At 40.0% G+C, this 18,860-nt stretch overlaps 1 protein-coding gene across 1 annotated transcript in view; it reads right to left on the bottom strand.

Moving 5' to 3' along the window:
- PPARGC1A (PPARG coactivator 1 alpha) overlaps positions 1-18,622 on the bottom strand; it is a 306,431-nt gene extending 287,809 nt beyond the window's left edge. Inside the window, exon 1 of the mRNA XM_036852984.1 lies at positions 18,412-18,622. Coding sequence (XP_036708879.1) covers positions 18,412-18,480 — 69 coding nt within the window. The 5' untranslated portion in view covers positions 18,481-18,622. The remainder of the gene's footprint in view (positions 1-18,411) is intronic.
- Between the last annotated feature and the right edge of the window lie 238 nt (positions 18,623-18,860).

The following is an 18,860-nucleotide window of genomic DNA, read 5'->3' as shown; positions in this document are numbered from 1 at the left end:
CTGGTATTTTAAAGGACTGAGGGTGACTCAGCCTTGCTCAGAGGTGCTAGCTACAGCAATTCAATGACTCCTAGAAAGGCCCATTGGTGCCAGGGAGACAAAACCAGGTGGAAACATTGGCGCAATGCAACTGCATGGGGATTGCTGGCCAAGAGAGACTTGCTAAAGGAAAGTCACTGGGTGGAAGTTGCTTGAAGCACTCAGAGTCACAGTGACTAACTTGCATTGAGTCACAAATTAAGTCTAACTGCAGTTACACTAAAGAGATGTATCAACAAGCGCTCCCAGGATAGCATGGAGGTCCAGATGTCTTAAAATATTCCCTGATGTCTTCCTTCATTTAATACAGCAAGGTGATCCAGAAAAGTTTTAGTTTTTCTAAGAGACAGTCTTCAGAGCATTCTAACCACTGGTGAACTTTATCCATAATAAAAATGGAGAGGTATGTTTCGTGTATGTTTATGTGTGAGGGAAGTGGCTGGAGTGTTCCTAAGAGTCAAGAGGAGAAACATTAAGGACAGTAGGGAGTTTATGTTCGTAAGCCCTGTTCTTATTTCTGCTTTTCCTTCTCTTGAACCCTGGACCTCCCCAAAACTCACCCCTATTCCTGCAAATCCAAACTTCAAACAGCTGAAACCAACCTCAGATGAAAAGAGCCACATGCCCTGAGCACCTTGTATGTGCAGGCCCTGTGGGGGTGGTAGTGAGATGATGATGACGATGATGGTGGTGTTATTTTCTTGTTTAATCCTCATGGCAGCCCTGTGAGGCAGCTACTGTTATTATCACCATTTTACAGATGGTGAAACACAGAAATTAGCACAAAGAAGTTAGGAAATTGTCAAGTTCTCACAGTTTTTAAGAGGTAGAACCAGGATTTGGACCGTTTAATGCTACTGACCAGCATTAAACTTGACCTCTCCCCTTTACAGGCAATCATGAGGAATTGCTGGTCAACTGTGGGTCTCAGTTTGTGGAATGTGGGCATGTTGGGGTGGAGGAGAGAGGACATGGAAGAGCTGTGATGTCTTTGGACCCCTTGTCGGCTCCTGGTGGGTATCCAGCCCCCCTACCCAAAGGCAGACATGGAAACAGCACTCAGTCTGGATGCCCAGACCCTCCTCCTCACCCATGTAGAGGGTCTTATAAAAGCAAGTCATCACCAGAAGGAAAAGGGGATTGGTCCAGCAAACACTGGGAAGGGTGGATCCCAACAAATAGGATTTCCAGTAACTGTAAAATCCCTAGAAAAGAAAGGGGGAGGAAAATGATAGTCTTGGGGGCCAGAGGGACCTGAGAAGTCACTACCTACTACTACCTATGTGGGCTTGGGTACCCTCCAGAGAACCAACATCCCCATCCTTCAGCTTCCTCATCTGAGAATGGGAATCATTATATAATTATATATCTGTAGGTTTGACATGAGAATTAAACATAAACTACCACACACATCAGCATCGTTTTACCTAAGTTGCCTTCCCCCGATTTCCTAATTACTTCCTTCTCCATAGAAGTTATTTCTCCCACAGGCTCCTTTGCCTACCTTTACGTGCCCTAATCTTTCTACTGTAAAATCAGCCTTGCTCTTTCATTCCTTCATAGAATTCTCTGAAATTTTGGATAAAGTACTCTCCCTGCGATAATTCCCACTGACTGAAAACATTTGTCCAGTGCAGTGAGATGCAAATAATTGGATGCTTTGGTCCATAAGCGTCTGCCCGACCAAGTGTTTCCTATATCCCTAACTCTGCACAGAGATATGTTTAGATTTTTTGAACCACAAGCATAAACAGAGGACAATGAATGAAAGATCCCACCTTCCCTAAGTGGCAGAGTGTGTTTTCCCTAAAGCAGAGGGAAGGAAAATCCTCCTGATGCCCCTCACAGATTCCAACTTTTTGCTCCAGAGATACCTAGGGGGCCCTAAGCATCCCCTCCCTTCCCTTCAAGCCCCAGATGCCAATGGCAGTCTCAGGTGAGAGAGACAAATGCCTCATTTCCTTAGAGGTGAAGACAAATATTTCCCCCTCTGCAGAATCCTTCAGGTTTGTATGAGCCCATCTCCACCTCATATACCAGAGAACAGGGCTTGTCATCGAATAATACATCATGTTTTGAAAATACTCTGTACCACAACAGGTGTGTTTCTTAAGAACAAGAAATTGCCACATGGGCTTCACACTGTAGACCAAGCAACCTAGTGGTCCATTTTGCTTCCTTGTGAAAATGTGTGATCGGCAGTGGTCTCCACCAGGGCTAAGCTCCAAAGATAGAAATCAAGGTTAAGCATCTCCCTGTTGCTTAGCAACTTCTTGAAACTATCATCCATGAAATTTTCAAATAATTCTCAAGCCCACTGTCATATTCAGAGATGTCCCATGGAGAAGTATGCTGAATTACTGAGAGAAATAACAAACCTGTAATATATTATTACTACCAGTTCCGCTCCAGTTGTCAAATACCACTACCAAAGGTCAGACCTTTTTCTAACCCATGCCAGTGGTTGGTGAAGGCAGGAGACCTAACACTGGTACCATACCACTTTGACTAGATTCCCTACAAATCTCCCTGTTCCTCCTATATTTTTATGCCATAGTTCCCAACAACCATGTAATGTGATATTAACATTATAAATATGTTAAAAAGGTACAATACTTGCAGTGATTTCTGGGATCAACTGCTTCCCCTGCTCCCCACCCCACAACTATGCTTCTGCTGTTATTACAATCATTAACATATCAAAGGTCTTCTGTGACCTGGGTACTGTGTTCATCCCTCTACATTCATAATCTGATTTAATCTTATGAAGTGACTACTATTTTTATTCCCATTTTACAGATGAGAAAACCAAAGCTTGGATAGATGAACTAGCTTGCCCAAGATCAGACAGCTAATCAACGGAGAAGGTAGCCCTCAAACCCAGACCCAGGGTAACAACAAAGGCAGCCCATTCAAATCACAATTTATATATAAATTCTGCCTATTCTTAGAAAATAATTTCCTTAACAGCACAATTACCGCATCTCAGAGTGAAACTCACATAAAATACATGATAAAAATCACTGGTTACCTACTTTAATTCAATACAAGTTTATGGAGAGAGGAATTTCTATTGAGTCAGCCAACTTGGAGGTATGGGAAGAGCTAGAGAAAGGTAGAAGATGTATTTTGATAGACCTTTCTGCCACAGTCAGGACCAAGACTAGACAGATAGCTAAGTTCTAGTTCTGGCTCTACCATGAGCTTGCTGCAAAACCTTGAACAAATCATCCAACCCTTAGGCTCATTTCCTTGTTTGTAAATTATAACAGTCCCTCTAATCAGGTTGTTGCATCAGATATTATCTACTGACTTTTAAATATGGAAGCAGAGGATTAGGTCTTACACCACCCCTACCGACACATACACCTCCTCTACTCTCACCCTCCTAGTACACTTATGTCATAGTGTTTTGTAAAATAAATTATATTCATGTTATGTTACGTTATTAAAAACTATTTGTTTTGTTCACTGCTGAGCTATGTAGTGTCTCATAATTAAATTTTCTTTCTTACATACTTTTTTGTTTTCCCTGGAGTTAATAGTTGTCTGCATTTTTTATTTCCCTTTTCTTTTTTTCACTCAGTGACAAACTCTTTGTCAGAGGTGAAAAAAACTTCTCAATATGTTCACTTCAGACAGATGTTCAGTTCCATTTTTTTCCAGAAGGCATCCCTCCAGGAGTCCTTAATCCTCTTGCTCTGATCTGGACTGGCTTCTCTTCAGCAATTCAGCACAGCTGACATCCTAGAGCTCCCTTCTGCCATCATCCCAGGAATATCCTTTGCCTCTCTTATTTCCTGGATCCCATATCTTCTTCCTTCTTGATTCACTCTCTTGTTTTTAATGGCGCACATCCTTTAGTAGCTTTCTGAGACATTTGTAAAGATCTTGCAATCTGAAAATATCTTATCTGAACAACCTTACATTCATTATCTTATTTAGTCCTATGAGATGCTTCCAATTTTATTCCCATAGCAGTGAGAGGCAGTAGCAGGATATTGACTTCTAGGTTGAAAATCAGTTAAGATTTTGAATATAATACTCTAGTCTCTTCTAGCTTCGAGTGGTAATTTTCAATGTTATTCTCAGTCTGCTGTATGTGACCTGTTGTTTTGTTTTTTTTTTTCTGGAATCATTTAGTATATTTTATTTATTCCAAATGTTCTGATATTTTTCAGTGATATGTCTATGTGTGTGTGTGTGTGTGTGTGTGTGTGTGTGTGTGTGTATTTCATTTGTTATGCTGGCATTAAGTAAATGGACCCTTACATTTGTAAACTCATGTCTTTCGGTTCAAAAGAATTCTCTTATATTATTTCTTTAACAGTGGCAGGCCCTCCATTTCATCTGGTATCACTTTCTGAATCTCCTCTGGATTTTAGACTTCCTAAGTTGTTCATCAAATTTTCTTGTTTTGTCATACAGAGTGAAGTAAGTGAGAAAGAGAAAAACAAATACAGTATGCTAACACATATATATGGAATCTAAGGAAAAAAAAAAAAAAAGGTCATGAAGAACCTAGTGGCAAGATGGGAATAAAGACACAGACCTACTAGAGAATGGACTTGAGGATATGGGGAGGGGGAAGGGTAAGATGTGACAAAGAGAGAGAGTGGCATGGACATATATACACTACCAAACGTAAAATAGATAGCTAGTGGGAAGCAGCCGCATAGCACAGGGAGATCAGCTCTGTGCTTTGTGACCCCCTAGAGGTGTGGGATAGGGAGGGCGGGAGGGAGGGAGATGCAAGAGGGAAGAGATATGGGAACATATGTATATGTATAACTGATTCATTTTGTTATAAAGCAGAAACTAACACACCATTGTAAAGCAATTATACTCCAATAAAGATGTTTAAAAAATAAAATTTTTCTTGTTTTTTTTTCTTGTCTTTTTTTTCTTTTGTATTTTCCTTCTCTTTGTCTTTTTTACCTAATTTGTCAGAGATTTTTTTCAAACGTGTTTTCCAACTCTTCTATTAAGTTTAATTTCTGCATTCATATTTTTATTTCCAAGAGCTCATTCTGGTTTTCTGAATGTTCCTTCCCATAGTGGCCTGTTCTTATATCTTGAATGAAATATATTCTCTTACCTCTCAAAATAAATTTAAGATTGTTTACAATGTTTTCCTCTGGCCTGCATAGCCTCCATTTGCTCCAATTATTTCTGTTTGTTTGTTTCTGTTTTAGTCTGTCTCTTTCATATTAGAATGCCTTCCAGCAACATCTGGTCATTCAAGAGTGAAACATCCAAGGCTGACTGGAAGTTCCAGGAGCGTGGAAAGGAGTGACAGGTGGTGGGCTTTCCCGCAGTATGGCATGGAGGAGAGTTATCTTTTCACAGGATGCATTTTTTATTGGACTGGTCAGTTTCCCCAGAAAGGAACCCTTCACTTTCCTCTCCAGCAGAGAATGAATCAAGGCATCAACACTTTGTAAGAGAAGAGAGAACTGGGGTCTCACTATTCAGTAGGCAGACTTTCACTTGAAACCCTCTTATTTTCATATTGCTTGTTACCTGTCCCACCACGGTGCCTGATTGTCCTCAAAACCCAGATCTTTTCTCAACTCTGTTCGGATATGAACTATTTGTTTTCTGCCATCATATAGTGGAGAAGACATCTGGTCTCTTTGCTCTTTCAGGATATCTTCAGCCTGTTCACCTATTTTCCATTCTACTTCTCACCCTCACCTTCTAAGACACTTGGCACATCCAATTCCTGAGCATTTCCAAAATTTGGCAATGCCAAACAGCCTGCTGTTTGCTGATTTCTCCCCCTGAAAGCTAAAATTTCACTATTATTTTAATGCCGTGCCAAGTCATTTACTAGTTGTTTATTCTCTTTCAAGCCTTCAGACTCCAGTAGACAGTTCTGCACCAATGTCATCTCCTCTTTCATTCTCTTTGTCTTTCATTGTTTAAACCTTTTTTATGTCTTTATTGTCTTTTGCTGGGTTTCAGTTACCATATTTAATCCAAAGTATATTGTCCATGGTTTTCACTTAATGTTCTATCAAAAGCATTCTCTCCCTACAGGAAATATGGAAAACACAATTTCTGATGGCTGTATCATGGTGTGTTTGACCAGCAACCTATAACTGGAAATTTAGAATGGGCCAGACTTTTATTATTATAGACAACATCAAAATAAACATCCTTTTACATGAAGTTTTATCTTTGTCACTGATAACTTCCTTAAGATCTATTTCTAGAATCACATTCAGTCAAGTTTTTAAATAATTTTAAGCTATTGATACATATATATAGTTGATTTCTAGAAAGGTGGCAATAATTCACACTCTCCCCCAAAAGGCAGAGGTAGTAGTTACATGGGATTCATTCCACCATCACCAACATCATCACCAACCTAATTGTTTCTCAAAATCTTTATCAGTTGTGTCTCACTGTTGTTTTAATTTGAATTCCTCTACTGACAAATATGATTACAATTTTTTCATGTATTTATTGGTAACATATATCTCTTGTTAGTTGTTCTTGGACCAAACTCATTTTTTTTCAAGTGGAATATTAGGTTATTTCTTATTTATAATCTCTTAATTTGTTAAAGATATCAAGCCGTTTAGACCAGACTTGTCAAAATATTTTTCCATTTTATTATTTGTTGGGTTTTTGTTTATTACATTTCTGACATAGAGAATTTTTAAATTTTTACATAATCAAAATTATCACTCTTTTTCTTCAAGCCTAGAAAGCCTCACCATTTCAGAATCGGATAAATATTACCCTATATTTTCTCCTTTCATTTGTATGTTTTGAATTTTTTACATTTTACTCTTTCTCCCTGGAATTTAATATGTAGTTGTTTCTCCTATTAGTTAACCAGGTGGCTCAACACCATTTATTGCATAATTGTCAGTTCTTCAACTAATATGTAATCTAGCCTTGACCACATCCACCTCCTAAAACTCTTTTTTTCACTAGAGTCTGTTTCTGGTCTATTTCAACCCCATTTGCCTGTTGATTCTTACTCCAGAGCATCCTGTTTTAATTACCATAACTTTACAACATTACAATACCTACTAGAGAAAAGCCTGCTTTACTGCTCTTGTTTTGAAATATTTTTTAGCTCTTTCATTCTATTTACTCTTCAAGATTAACTTTAGATTAGTCAAGTTTCCAGAAAACAACAGCAGCAAAATGATTTCGACTAGAATTACATTAAAAATGTATATTCATTTGAGAAGAGCTAACATGTTGACAGTATTCATTCCTCCTTTCTAAGAAAATGACTCCTTTTCCATTTATCCAACTCTTCTTTTATGTCTCCTGCTAAAATTTTACTGTTTCTTCATAGAGAATTACTCAATGAATTTATTTTTAGATAGTTTATATTTTAGTGCTATTCTGAATGATTTTAATCTTCATATTTTCTAACTGGTTATCACTACTACACCAGAAAGCTATTAATTTTTGTATATTTATTTTCTGTTGAATCAACTAACTCAACTCTCATTTTTAAAAATAATTTTCCAGTTTTTCTAAATATCTTTGCTTTCCTATATAGACAATAATTTTAGCTGATCATATACTTTTTTGTCTCTTTTTTTCTATGTCTTACTTCTGTCCCATATATGAGTAAGTTGGCATAAATGGGATTGTGAACAGCATTGTCATAATCCTGGTCTTAATGGAAACACCTTTACAATGAGAATAATAATTGCTGATTTTTACTGAGAGTTTTCTACATGCTAGCCACTTTGCCAAAGGATTTAGGTATATTATTTCCTTTAATTTTCAGAATCATTTTAGAGTAAAGTTACTATTGTGATCTCATTTTAAAGGTAGTGAAACTGAGGCTTTAAAGCAGAAATATATCCAAAGTTATCCAACTAGTCAATGGCAAAGCAGAATTCAACTTTACATTGGTTTGACTTCAGAGCTTATGTTTGTGTATAACTAACATTATATTCCAGAATTTCAAGTATGAGTTGGTGATAGGAGTTTTTAAGGATGACTAGGAGATTTTTTTTTTTTAAATTTTTGATTGAGAAAGGAGATGGGAGAGAGAAGAATGGATTGATTTTAGGCAGATGAAACATAGACATAAAAAGTACAATAACAGTGCAAGAAAAGTGCAACATAAGATGCTTCTCCACAGTTCCTCAAGTTACCTGTGAACACCAAAACCAATTACTAACAAAAATAGTATATTTCAAAGACCAATGCATCTAAGAGTTCATTATTATTCCCACAAAAATAACAAAAGCTGTACTGTGTAACCTCTTGACCATTTCAGTTTCCAAAAATTTCTAAAGAAAACATTTGGTTTCGTTACAAATGTAACGCTGAAATTTTGATTCATCCAAAAGGTGGGACTGAGGTGATGCATGCTATTTAAGTCACATCTTGGCAAGGAGCTAAGTTGCAGGAGATGGTGTGCCTCCTTCTCCAATGTGAAAAAAGAAAAAGGAATCTAGCAATGTTTAAAATAAAGTCTTTAGAGTGTGACACAAAATTATTTATCTCTGCAGCATATCCCCAGAGAGTGGTAACTGTGTAATAGCCCTGCTGGATTCCCACCACTGTGAGAAGCCCATGCCTGAAGCCTGAGGGGCAGCATGGAGAAACATGAACATCTTGCTTTCTCACCAGACATTTTCATTGTTGGGTTGGGGAGGGGAACTCTTCCTCAGAAATGATTACCTAAAAGTTTTTAGCTTTAAATGTCACCCTTTTTTAGGAAGGGGACAATTGATTGAGGTTAATTAAGTATTAATTTAATAACAATTTTTTACAAGCTTCTGGAAAGCTTACCCTTGACCAGTGAAGAGAGAGGTAGCTGGATCTGAGCACACAAGTGCAGGACTGTACTTCGACTCAGGTTCTCATCCTGGTTTTGCTGGGCAAGCCTCTTAAACCTGTCAGCCCTCAGTTTATACATTTGCCGATTGGTTATAATAACACGGTTGCCATTTCCTTCATAGGGCTTCTATGAGATTGAATAAGGAGTATAAATGATATGTGCTTTTGAAAACTGAAATACACTTGACATGTGTAAGGAAAGATCCAACAGTTTCCAGGATGCGCTCCCTATAGAGCAGTCCTATTTATCGCTCACCCGAACTCCTCTGAAAAAGACAAACGGTCATCAACAGTAATAGAGTTCTGCAGAGAGCCGGCCCGTTTCCATTTCGATTCAAAGCCCTGGAGGCAGCAAACTTTCAATCCAGGCACTACCCCAGAGTCTCCAGTAAATTTGTCTGTTTCCCCAATATATGTGGTGAGCATTTGACCAGAAGCATCAGGCTATGTCTGATCAGATTAGCCTATCAGGCGGAGATAATTACCATTTAAAGGCTAAAGGAGAAATGACCTATTTTACACGGACTTTGAGAGAGGCACTAGGGAGAGATGTTGCGTGATTCCAGGACTACTTGGTAACTTAGCTTTGGTCACCACGTGGCTCCGTCTTCCCCTCAGTCCCTTTGGCCAGTCATTTCTTTATACACTGTACAGTGGCTCCGTGTACTGGGGACTGAACTTAAATTGAGCTTGAGACAGGGGCCATGGAGTGACTGAGGAGTGAATTAGATAGAAAATTGCAGCTTTTGCGCCCTAAGTGAGAATCACTGCATTCAACCAGCTGGTACAACTTGAGTATTTCTCACTTCTTTTGACATTTTTTTCAACAGGGGAACTTGATGTAAAACACATTTGTCTCTTTAGAGTCCAGAGCTGCTTTTCCCCCCTCAACCTTCTTTTGAGATCTGCCCTTTACAGCTCGAATGTTCTGTAGCCAACATCAGCTACATCAGCTGGATTGTGACCTATGTAAGCCAATGCTCAAGAAAGAGTTCGAGAAGGGAAGAGTCTAAGACTTAAAGTCAATGTTCACTGGGCCCCCATCAGAATAATCAGCCGTGAATGTGGCACACAGGAGCACAGGATGCCGAATGTAAAAGGCAGAGACACCACAGGGAGAATTTGTTTCTCGTATTGGTTTTTTGGGTTTTACACAAAACTATTCCCTTCCCAAGAGGTGCTCGAAATTGAGTCAAATTTGAAAACTGTAAAATCCCTGGATGCATTTATTAGCGTGTGTTCATTCATGCATAAGCACAATTGGTTGTCCTTGAACAGGCAGATGAGGGCACTGGTTATACACGGCGAACTTGATTTCAACACACATGACTTAAGCCTGCCCCGTGCCTGGTACTATGCTAGGCCCTGAGAGAAATAGGAAAATGAATAAGATTCAGATTCTGGCCTCTAGGGATTGATACATAACTCTGATCCAAGACAATGTAAGAAAACTCCTAGAAGAGAGACATCAAATGCTGTGGCAGCCTCCCTAACACATCTACAACTTTTTAAAATAAAGCCCCATGAGCATGGATTAGGTTAAGGATATGGCAAATGCCTCAGCAAGGCCTCCTGCTCCATTCACAACCTGAAGCTACCCAGATGGAAGAGCCTCTCCCAGCATCACTGCCCATCACACCCCCTGACACAACAAGCCACCCTCCATCTTTCAAACATGTGCCAAATGTCTACTCTTCTAATTCTTTGTTCACAAGCCTCCCTCTGACCAGAGTGCCTTTTCACCCTCTTTACCACCTAGAAAGCCCTTACTCTTCCCCTAAGATCCAACTCAGTCATCTGTAGGGTGAAAATGAACAAGGAGACGTCATCTCAAGGTCTCTCCCAGCCTTTTATGTCAACGATATGTGAATTTAAGACGTGCATCCAACAGTCCACCTTCCTTGAACCATGAAGCCATTCCTGATGCCCTGGGGCATGATCCCTCTTGCTCCTCCGAACCCGCATCCCACATGCTCAAACTGCTACCAGAGCATCGAACATACTGAACTGTCATTGACTATTTATTCGTTCATCCTTCCAAGTAGAGTGGGTTAAACTAGAGGGCAGGATCTGCATCTTATTTCATTTTTATTTTCTTTAACAAGGAGTAACATGACCATAACTATGCGTTGACCACTATTTTTAAGTGCATTACATGTATTTATCCATTTAATCCTCACAACAAACCAATGAGATAGATTATTGATACTATCATTATCTCATTTGGCCCATGAAGGAAGTGAGATATAGAGTTTAAGTAACGTGCTCAAGGTCATACAGCTGGTAAGTAGTGATCCATGATACGAGCCTGGCTCTTAGTGCTACCTCATGCTCTTTTTACTTATCTTTGTACACTCAGGACTTTGCCCAGAGGTGTAGTATTTAGAACGTGGAGCTCAATAAATGTGCAGTAGCTGATTAAATAAATGAGCAGATGACCGCTACTGGTTAGCTCTGGCTAGATCCTCTTGAAAAGTTCTAGACTATAGAAGCTAAAGGTAATTAGTGTATATACATATACACTAATATGTATAAAATGGATAACTAATACGAACCTGCTGTATAAAAAAAAAGAAGCTAAAGTTAATGAGCATATTTGGAGAAGCTTCACAGAAACTCAAGAAGATGGAAATGAAGAATTATACCTAAGGATTTAAGTTGCTTAGCCTTGAGAAGCAAAAGCTGAAGGCTGCTTTCATAATGATCTTCAAGGCCAGGAAGGCTGATTCCTGAGGACAGTGACTGAACTGTTTTTCCCCACCTCCAGGGAGGATGAAGGAGCAGGTACTGTCCTCAGCTGCAATGGGAGCGGTTTAAATCCACCACAAGGAAGAATTCCCTTAGCTTAAGAATCATTTGTTAGACCCAGGGATGAGTTATGGACAGAAGCTATAGAAGGTCATCTGTCTTCAGCATTTTGGACTTGCTTCTGCTCAGAGCGAGGAACACAGAGGGTGAAAACAAACAATGACATGTCATCTCAAGGTCTCTTTGAGCCTTATAAATCGATGACATTTGAATCTAAGAAATACGTCACTTTACCTTCCTGGACCAAATGAATGAATGAATGAATGAGTCCCAAATAATTTAAAAGGCAACAAAAAATTATAACCAGCAGAAAAAGAGGTCTTCTCAAACATACTACTGTGCCAGAAATGTAACAATAGAAGAAAAACAGAACTTGTTTTCTGATAAACCTAAACTCTTACAGTTTCTACATTCAAACCATTTCTTGCTAGGTCCATCATACTCCTGACAAAAAGTTAGAACTGGTCAGTCTATATCCTCGGGTAATGCTTTTACCCCATCATCACAGTTTGCTCATTTGATAGATGACATTAGTATATTGAAGCAGATTTCTCTAAATATCACGTAAACTCAAAATACGAACCACTATTCCATTGATACCAATGTAAGGTGTATCCAACATAAAGAAATGAATCCTTTCCTGAGAGGAGGAAACAACCTCACACATACTTTTTTCCCTTCCTACATGGAAACTGAAACACAAAATAGCAATGGAATTGGAAGGGAAGGTAGAGAGTAGCATGAAACTATTTTTGTATTTGGTATTATTTCAGAGATACAATTCTACTTTATTTTCTGTTATTAGAGATAAAAATCTTACATTCTGTCTAATGCTTTACATTAGACAAATTCTTTTAAACACATATTATTTTACCTGGGAAGTGGGTATTTTGTTTTGTTTACAGAGGACGAAACATCTCAGAAGAGGGACTTGCCTGAGGTCACACATCTAAGTCTAGTTGCCCCTCCCCAGTCAGGCCCTCTAGTTTCCAGGCCTATCATCTCCCACACATCATGGACTGCTGGGCACTGGACTGGCCTTGCTAGAGGCCTCCTTCACCATATGCAACCTCTTTTGGGAGCTATGAAGTTGGCCTGTCCCACCTTGAGAAACTCAGGCCAATAACCTTAGGAGACCCATTGAACCCAGAGATACATACAAGAGACTGTTCTATCTGCCCCGAGTAGAGCATCTCCACCACCAGTGAAGCAGCAGAGCCCGGATTCTAACTCAGGGTTTCACTACTTGCAAATTGCACTCCTTAAAAACCCAGCTCAAATGTCATCTACTCTGTGAACTCATCCCTGGCCCCTAGCTCCATGCAAACGGACATAATCCTAAGTGCTTTCAAGCTCTGGATCCAGGCAGCTTTGGCCTAGGCTCCATGGACTGGTTAAGTGATCTTAACCTCTCTGAAACTTCCTCACCTACACCATGAGGATATGACTCGTATCTCTCTAATGCCGCGATGGTGAAGATTCTGTGAGTTAATATGACAAATGCTTAAAAAACAGCTCTTGGCACAAAGTAAGCTCTTGGTAATTGTTCAGTATTCTTGATATTATTACCTTCTCTGGGTTTTCTGAGTCCTCATGAGGTTTTGTTTATCTTTCTGGTATAAAACACTATATTATTCATAATTCTTATAACTCTCCTCCACTATTTTGTTAGTCATTATCCAGCCCATCATGAGCCGAGAGACCACCTTCTTTTCTGGCAATCTTTTCAGCTGATGTCACTGATATCCACTTAGCCACCCTAAAGAGTCACTGGACTCTCCACACCCTCATTCCCTGCTTCAATCGATCACCAAATCCAGAGGCCCCTGTCCTCTAGATTTTTCCAAATCTACCCTTCCATCTCCATCTTACTTCCACAGTCCTGCCAGCCCTCATTTAAAGTGGTGAAGCAGCTTCTTAACTGGGTTTCTGGCCTCTAGTCTTGTTACAGTCTAATTTATCTTCCACACTGAAGCCAGAATGATGTCTTTAAAAAATGTTGATCCCTATCTTATGCCTCTGTTTAAAGCCCATCGATGGCTCTCCACTGCTGTTTGAAGCTGTTTGGTCTGACCATGCAGGAACTGTCTCCTTCCTGCCCCTTATCTGCATCACTCCTGCCTCACCCTGAAAGGCTGGCACCAAAAGACAACTGGCTCCTCCTGCCTCTGATATGTTCTTTATTTTGGCCTAAACACTCTTCTGAGTTCTTTGTCTGGCTTAAGTCCTCCTCTTTGTTTAATTAGCACCAGTATCACCCCCTCCATGGAACCCCTTAGACGGATCAGAGGCCACTCCTCAGTGCTTCCGTGATACACGGAGCGTTCTGTGGCTCTTCTATAATCATGATGACCTGCTGTGCTCTCCCCACCATGACCTCAAGTTCAAGGGCAATGTCTCCGGTCACTGTCTCACTCACATAAGTATGGATGTGCTTTGCACACAGTACCTATTCAAAAAAATGCTAAATGGCTGATCTCATTAAATAGGTAATAGATCCAGATGACACATATACTGCACACTATGGGGCACTAAACAGTACTTAACTGAAGGGTTCTTCTAAGGGCTTTCCATGAATTGACTCATTTAATCCCCACAATAACCTTAGAACGTAGCTGGGATAATTATCTCTATCTTACAGGTGAGGAAACTGAAGCACAGAGAGGTTAGAAATGTTACCAGTGTGACATAGTTAGAAATTGATGACACCAAGGTTGGAACCCAGAAGTCTGACTCTAGATCCCATGTTCTTAACCTTTATGCCATTGTTCCTGTCAGATATGGGTACCATGATAAATAAAGATATCTAAACAGACACAGATAATATATTCTAGTTCCAATTCTACAGGTGGGAAAGTTGAGACATTGGAATTTCATGGAGAAGCGATCCAGGGAAACGGAAGAAAGCTAAACAGAGAGATTATCATCTTTGCTCCTCACTAACCAGCAGTAGAACTCAGCTCAGTCAGTCTTGCTCAGCCTTAGTTCTTCAAGTCTAAAATCAGGGCCTTGGGGCCACATTACACCTTAGTTTTTTCCAGATCAAATTTGCAATTCCCTTCAGTTAGGCAAACATCATCAGGGTTAAGTGTGTGTCAGGCTCAGTGCTAAGGGCAGAGACACAGAGACAAACGAGATGTGTCTCTGCCCTTGAGGAATTTGTCTTCTTGTGAGGGAGATGGACACAGACAGACAACATTGACAGAGGAGTTCACAATGGCCACACCACTATTACAATGGTTATTTTCAAGGGAACCACCCCAAGATAAAACATTACCCAGAAATGAGCCATTTGCCCCTCCATAATGTCTTTCAACTGACCATTGCCCAGAGCAATGAAGCATTGGTGTCTTCTCCCATCCTCTCTCCAATGCCCTACTCAAGCATAATCACCTCGGTTTACAAGCGAAGAAGCAAAGGCGCTGCCTTAAGTAAGTTTGCCAGTAGCCCGATGGTTACTTGGTGGCCGAAGCCCCTGCCATCTTGGTTCCCAGCTTCTTCCAGAGCTGAAGTGGGCCATGGGCAACAGGAGCATTAACCCTGACACAGCTGCTGTTGGTTTTCCAGTACAGGTTATAAGCTTAAAAGGATTTTTAGATTTACAGTTGATTCTAGAAATTGCATCTAGCTCATTTTCAACTCCATGGGTAAGCTGGTTCATTTAAGGCAAACAGCATCCAATTAAAATACATTCTGGAGAAATGAGTGAGCAAGGCATTTTTGCCCAACTCTTAATTTATTTACAAAAAAAAAAAAAAAACTATCGGGATTTCTCAAGGACCAAATCCCATCACAACATTGTGAGATGAGATAGTTAAAATATGTATGATCAAAATGTAATTTGAAAATACACTCTGAGAGGCAGCCTTGTATAAGAGTACAGGATTTGGGGCCAGTCTGAGTGGGCCCACATCTCTTTTCGTCATCTCAGTAGGTATGTAACCTTGAGCATGTTCCTCAGTTTCCTTGAGCTGAGCCTCAGTTTCCCCATCTGTATAAGATGAATAAATAATATCTGTCAGAGTACTTGTAAGAATTAGAAATGCAGCTTAGCGCCTGGTAGAGAGTAAGGGTTAAAAAAATCAACTATTAAAAAACATTTTATTAAAGTCTTAATGATTCAGAGATTGATTATTCCATTAGAAGATCGTCACGCTTTTTCCCTTTCTTTCTCTTTCTTCCTGCCTGCCCACGTCACAGCTGCTCATAAGCTATTATTCCATGAGATAAAAAATGAGATAAAATTCAATTCAGATGGTACAGCAAAGTGGGAAAACCAGAGGCACTGGAGTCAAACAGGACTGGACTTGAAGACTGGATGGCTTTGGACAGGTTAGGTCTTAATTTCTTCATCTGTAAAAGGGGGTAATCATATGTACCTTCTAGGCTTCTTAGGAATGTTGGAGTGTGTGTATGTGGACAAAATATTTAAACTAGGAACATGAAATCCAAATGTTTCTGTAAAAAAGCATGTGTCCTATCAATGGTAGCGTCCCATGAACCTTTAGGTTAGTCATTTCCCAAAAGGCAGATAATGAAAATGTTCTCTATGCTCCTTGCCTCCAAAGATGCGATCCTGTTCAAAACACACACACACACACACACACACACACACACACACACATGCACACGTGCATGCACGGGTGCACACACACACATGGGACACTGTGATTGGTAAATAGTAGTTAGTTAGGTAAAGAAGTATTGAATCAGTTTCTACAAGAAATGTAGTACTGAAGCTAAATTAAAGTTTCAGTATCAATCACAGTTTGTTTTTAAATTGTCCCCAACTCCATCACTACCATGGAGGGTCAAAAGAAGTCACTCTCACGACAAAGGTCTTACATCTAATGCCATCAGATTTCATTGCCTCCTTTAGGGACAGCTTAAGTATCAGCTGAAGTGGGGTGACTCCGTGCATGTGGGGACCCAGCATGGCAACACAGATGGCTGGACAGTGTGGGCAGCAGGCAGGCCTCACTGTGGGTAGAGCTCCAGAAGCAGAGTAGCAGGGGCTGACACACCGTGACACACAATGCCACGCATGGCCAAGAGTCAGGGAGGCCAATTGGGAGCCTGGGATGTCCTTCCCATAACCGTGACCTCCAGGAGCTATAGGGAGAGCTTCGGTTACCATAATGGAAATGGCAAGGGTCAATTTGAACACAATCACATCTTTGGAGGCAAGGAGCAGAGAGAACATTTTCATTATCTGCCTTTTGGGAAATGACTAACCTAAAGGTTCATGGGACGCTACCATTGATAGGACACATGCTTTTTTACAGAAACATTTGGATTTCATGTTCCTAGTTTAAATATTTTATCCACAGAGATCTCTGAGTCATCTCCTCACATGCTTCCTTCCTTCATTCTCCTTTGAAATGAAGACTATGTATAAGATGCCAACTCTCTAAAGGAAAACACATAAACAAAAGACAAAAATCCGAAAGTCACATCAATATACCATAAAATATCTGAATATTTGTTTAGAACCCCTGGGGACCTACCACGTGACATTCTCAAAGTAGCATGCAGAGATTTATTTGTATGCCTTCCTGCTTCCTAAATAACACTCCCACTCAAAGTGGAAGGACTCCAATTTCATGACAGGCTGGAGGAGGTTATTTTCTGAAGCTCCTTACTTAATATCACATGGCTTAGAACAGAACATACCTGTCAATATCAGTATTACATTTCACTGAAATTTCAATCGCAAAGGAGACTCTTATGAAAAGTTTCCCTCCTTTTATAAAAAGGGACAATTATTTTTAAAAATTGATGTTGAAAATCAACTCATCCTGAATCACCATTTTTGTAGGAAACTGCCTGCTATAGACAAAATGGAAAATCACAGTTGCACTTTATCCAACACCACCCATAAGAAATGCTTCATGCACGGAAGTGTTCTTTTTCCATAAGGAGCAGCATTAGAAAAAAAACACCAAACCTCTGGCATCACTCTTCAATATTGTTGTCTAATTAAATGGCAATGGAGTGGATGCGTAAAAATATGCATTAGAGGTGTGTAATGTGTAATGTGAAGAAGAGTAATCAAAGCCATTCAACAGGATTTAGGAAGGGATTTCAGTTGGCAGCTTATGAGACAGGAGCATATAATTTTGCTAATTTGAAATAGGTATTGTAACGTATAAACATTATTGCTTTGCATATTTTAATGAAAACTGCCTCTACACCAAAATGAATCCTTTAGCTTGAACTTTCTGCATACCACAGAGCTTCTACCTATTATGAGTTCAGCATAAATAAGAAAGGCACGCAAGCCGCATTAAAAGAATGGTCACCTCATTAAAATAGGTTAAAACCAAGCCCCTTATTCCAAGCTACTATAACACTATAAAGTAAGTCTGGTGACAGGTGTTGTATTAAATTTTTATGTTGCAATGAACTTGAACTCACACAAACCAAATCTTCATGCTTCCTTTGATATACACCTGCAACTTGTTAATTCAAGGGGCTTTATTAAGAAAGTATAAATTTAGCAACATCTATAGATTTGTAAAACTCTATTAGCTTGCTCAAGAATCTAGAGGAAATTCATTTGGAATCTTATTTGCATGGTTTACAAAGAAATGAAAACTAATGATGACTTTTCCCAAATGGATGTGTCTGCAGATAACGCATTTGTGCAAACAGACTGATGTGAATTACCCAGACTTGAGCTAAAAGAGTTGAGAGAGAGCTCTGGGTCCATCTGGGGCTGAGGACATCACTTACCTGCCAGCTCGCTTCTCGCTGAAGTCCTTTTTTCCAGTCTTCTTCCAGCCTGGTGGAGGTCTCATCCATTGCTGGTACTGCTTGCACAAACTGGATTCGCCAGTGGCTGTTACTCTTTCGTTGCAAGCCTTTACCAAAGCGGCAGCGAGGGCAGTTCAGGGGCAGACTGTCATGGAGAAAATGCCATGCCAGAGGATGAGGGATCAGGCAGGAAGAAGCCACGCGGGAACAAATTTGGGATACACGGGGCTACCCTGACAGCTGCCAAATGGCCAGGCAAGAGGCCAGCTCAGCCACTGAGCGTCCAGAGATTAGGAACAACCAAGCTCCAGGGCCAGTGGACAATGGGTCATTCTTATGTTTCTGGCATAAAGGTCAGAGGAGGGAAGTGTGAAGGCATGCTCTATGACCTAGAAATATGCATATCTATGTGTGCACCTGTCTTTTCC

Source organism: Balaenoptera musculus, chromosome 5 (genome assembly GCF_009873245.2).
Source record: "Balaenoptera musculus isolate JJ_BM4_2016_0621 chromosome 5, mBalMus1.pri.v3, whole genome shotgun sequence".
NCBI classification, from domain to species: domain Eukaryota; kingdom Metazoa; phylum Chordata; class Mammalia; order Artiodactyla; family Balaenopteridae; genus Balaenoptera; species Balaenoptera musculus.
This window is presented reverse-complemented; position numbering and strand designations above follow the sequence as displayed.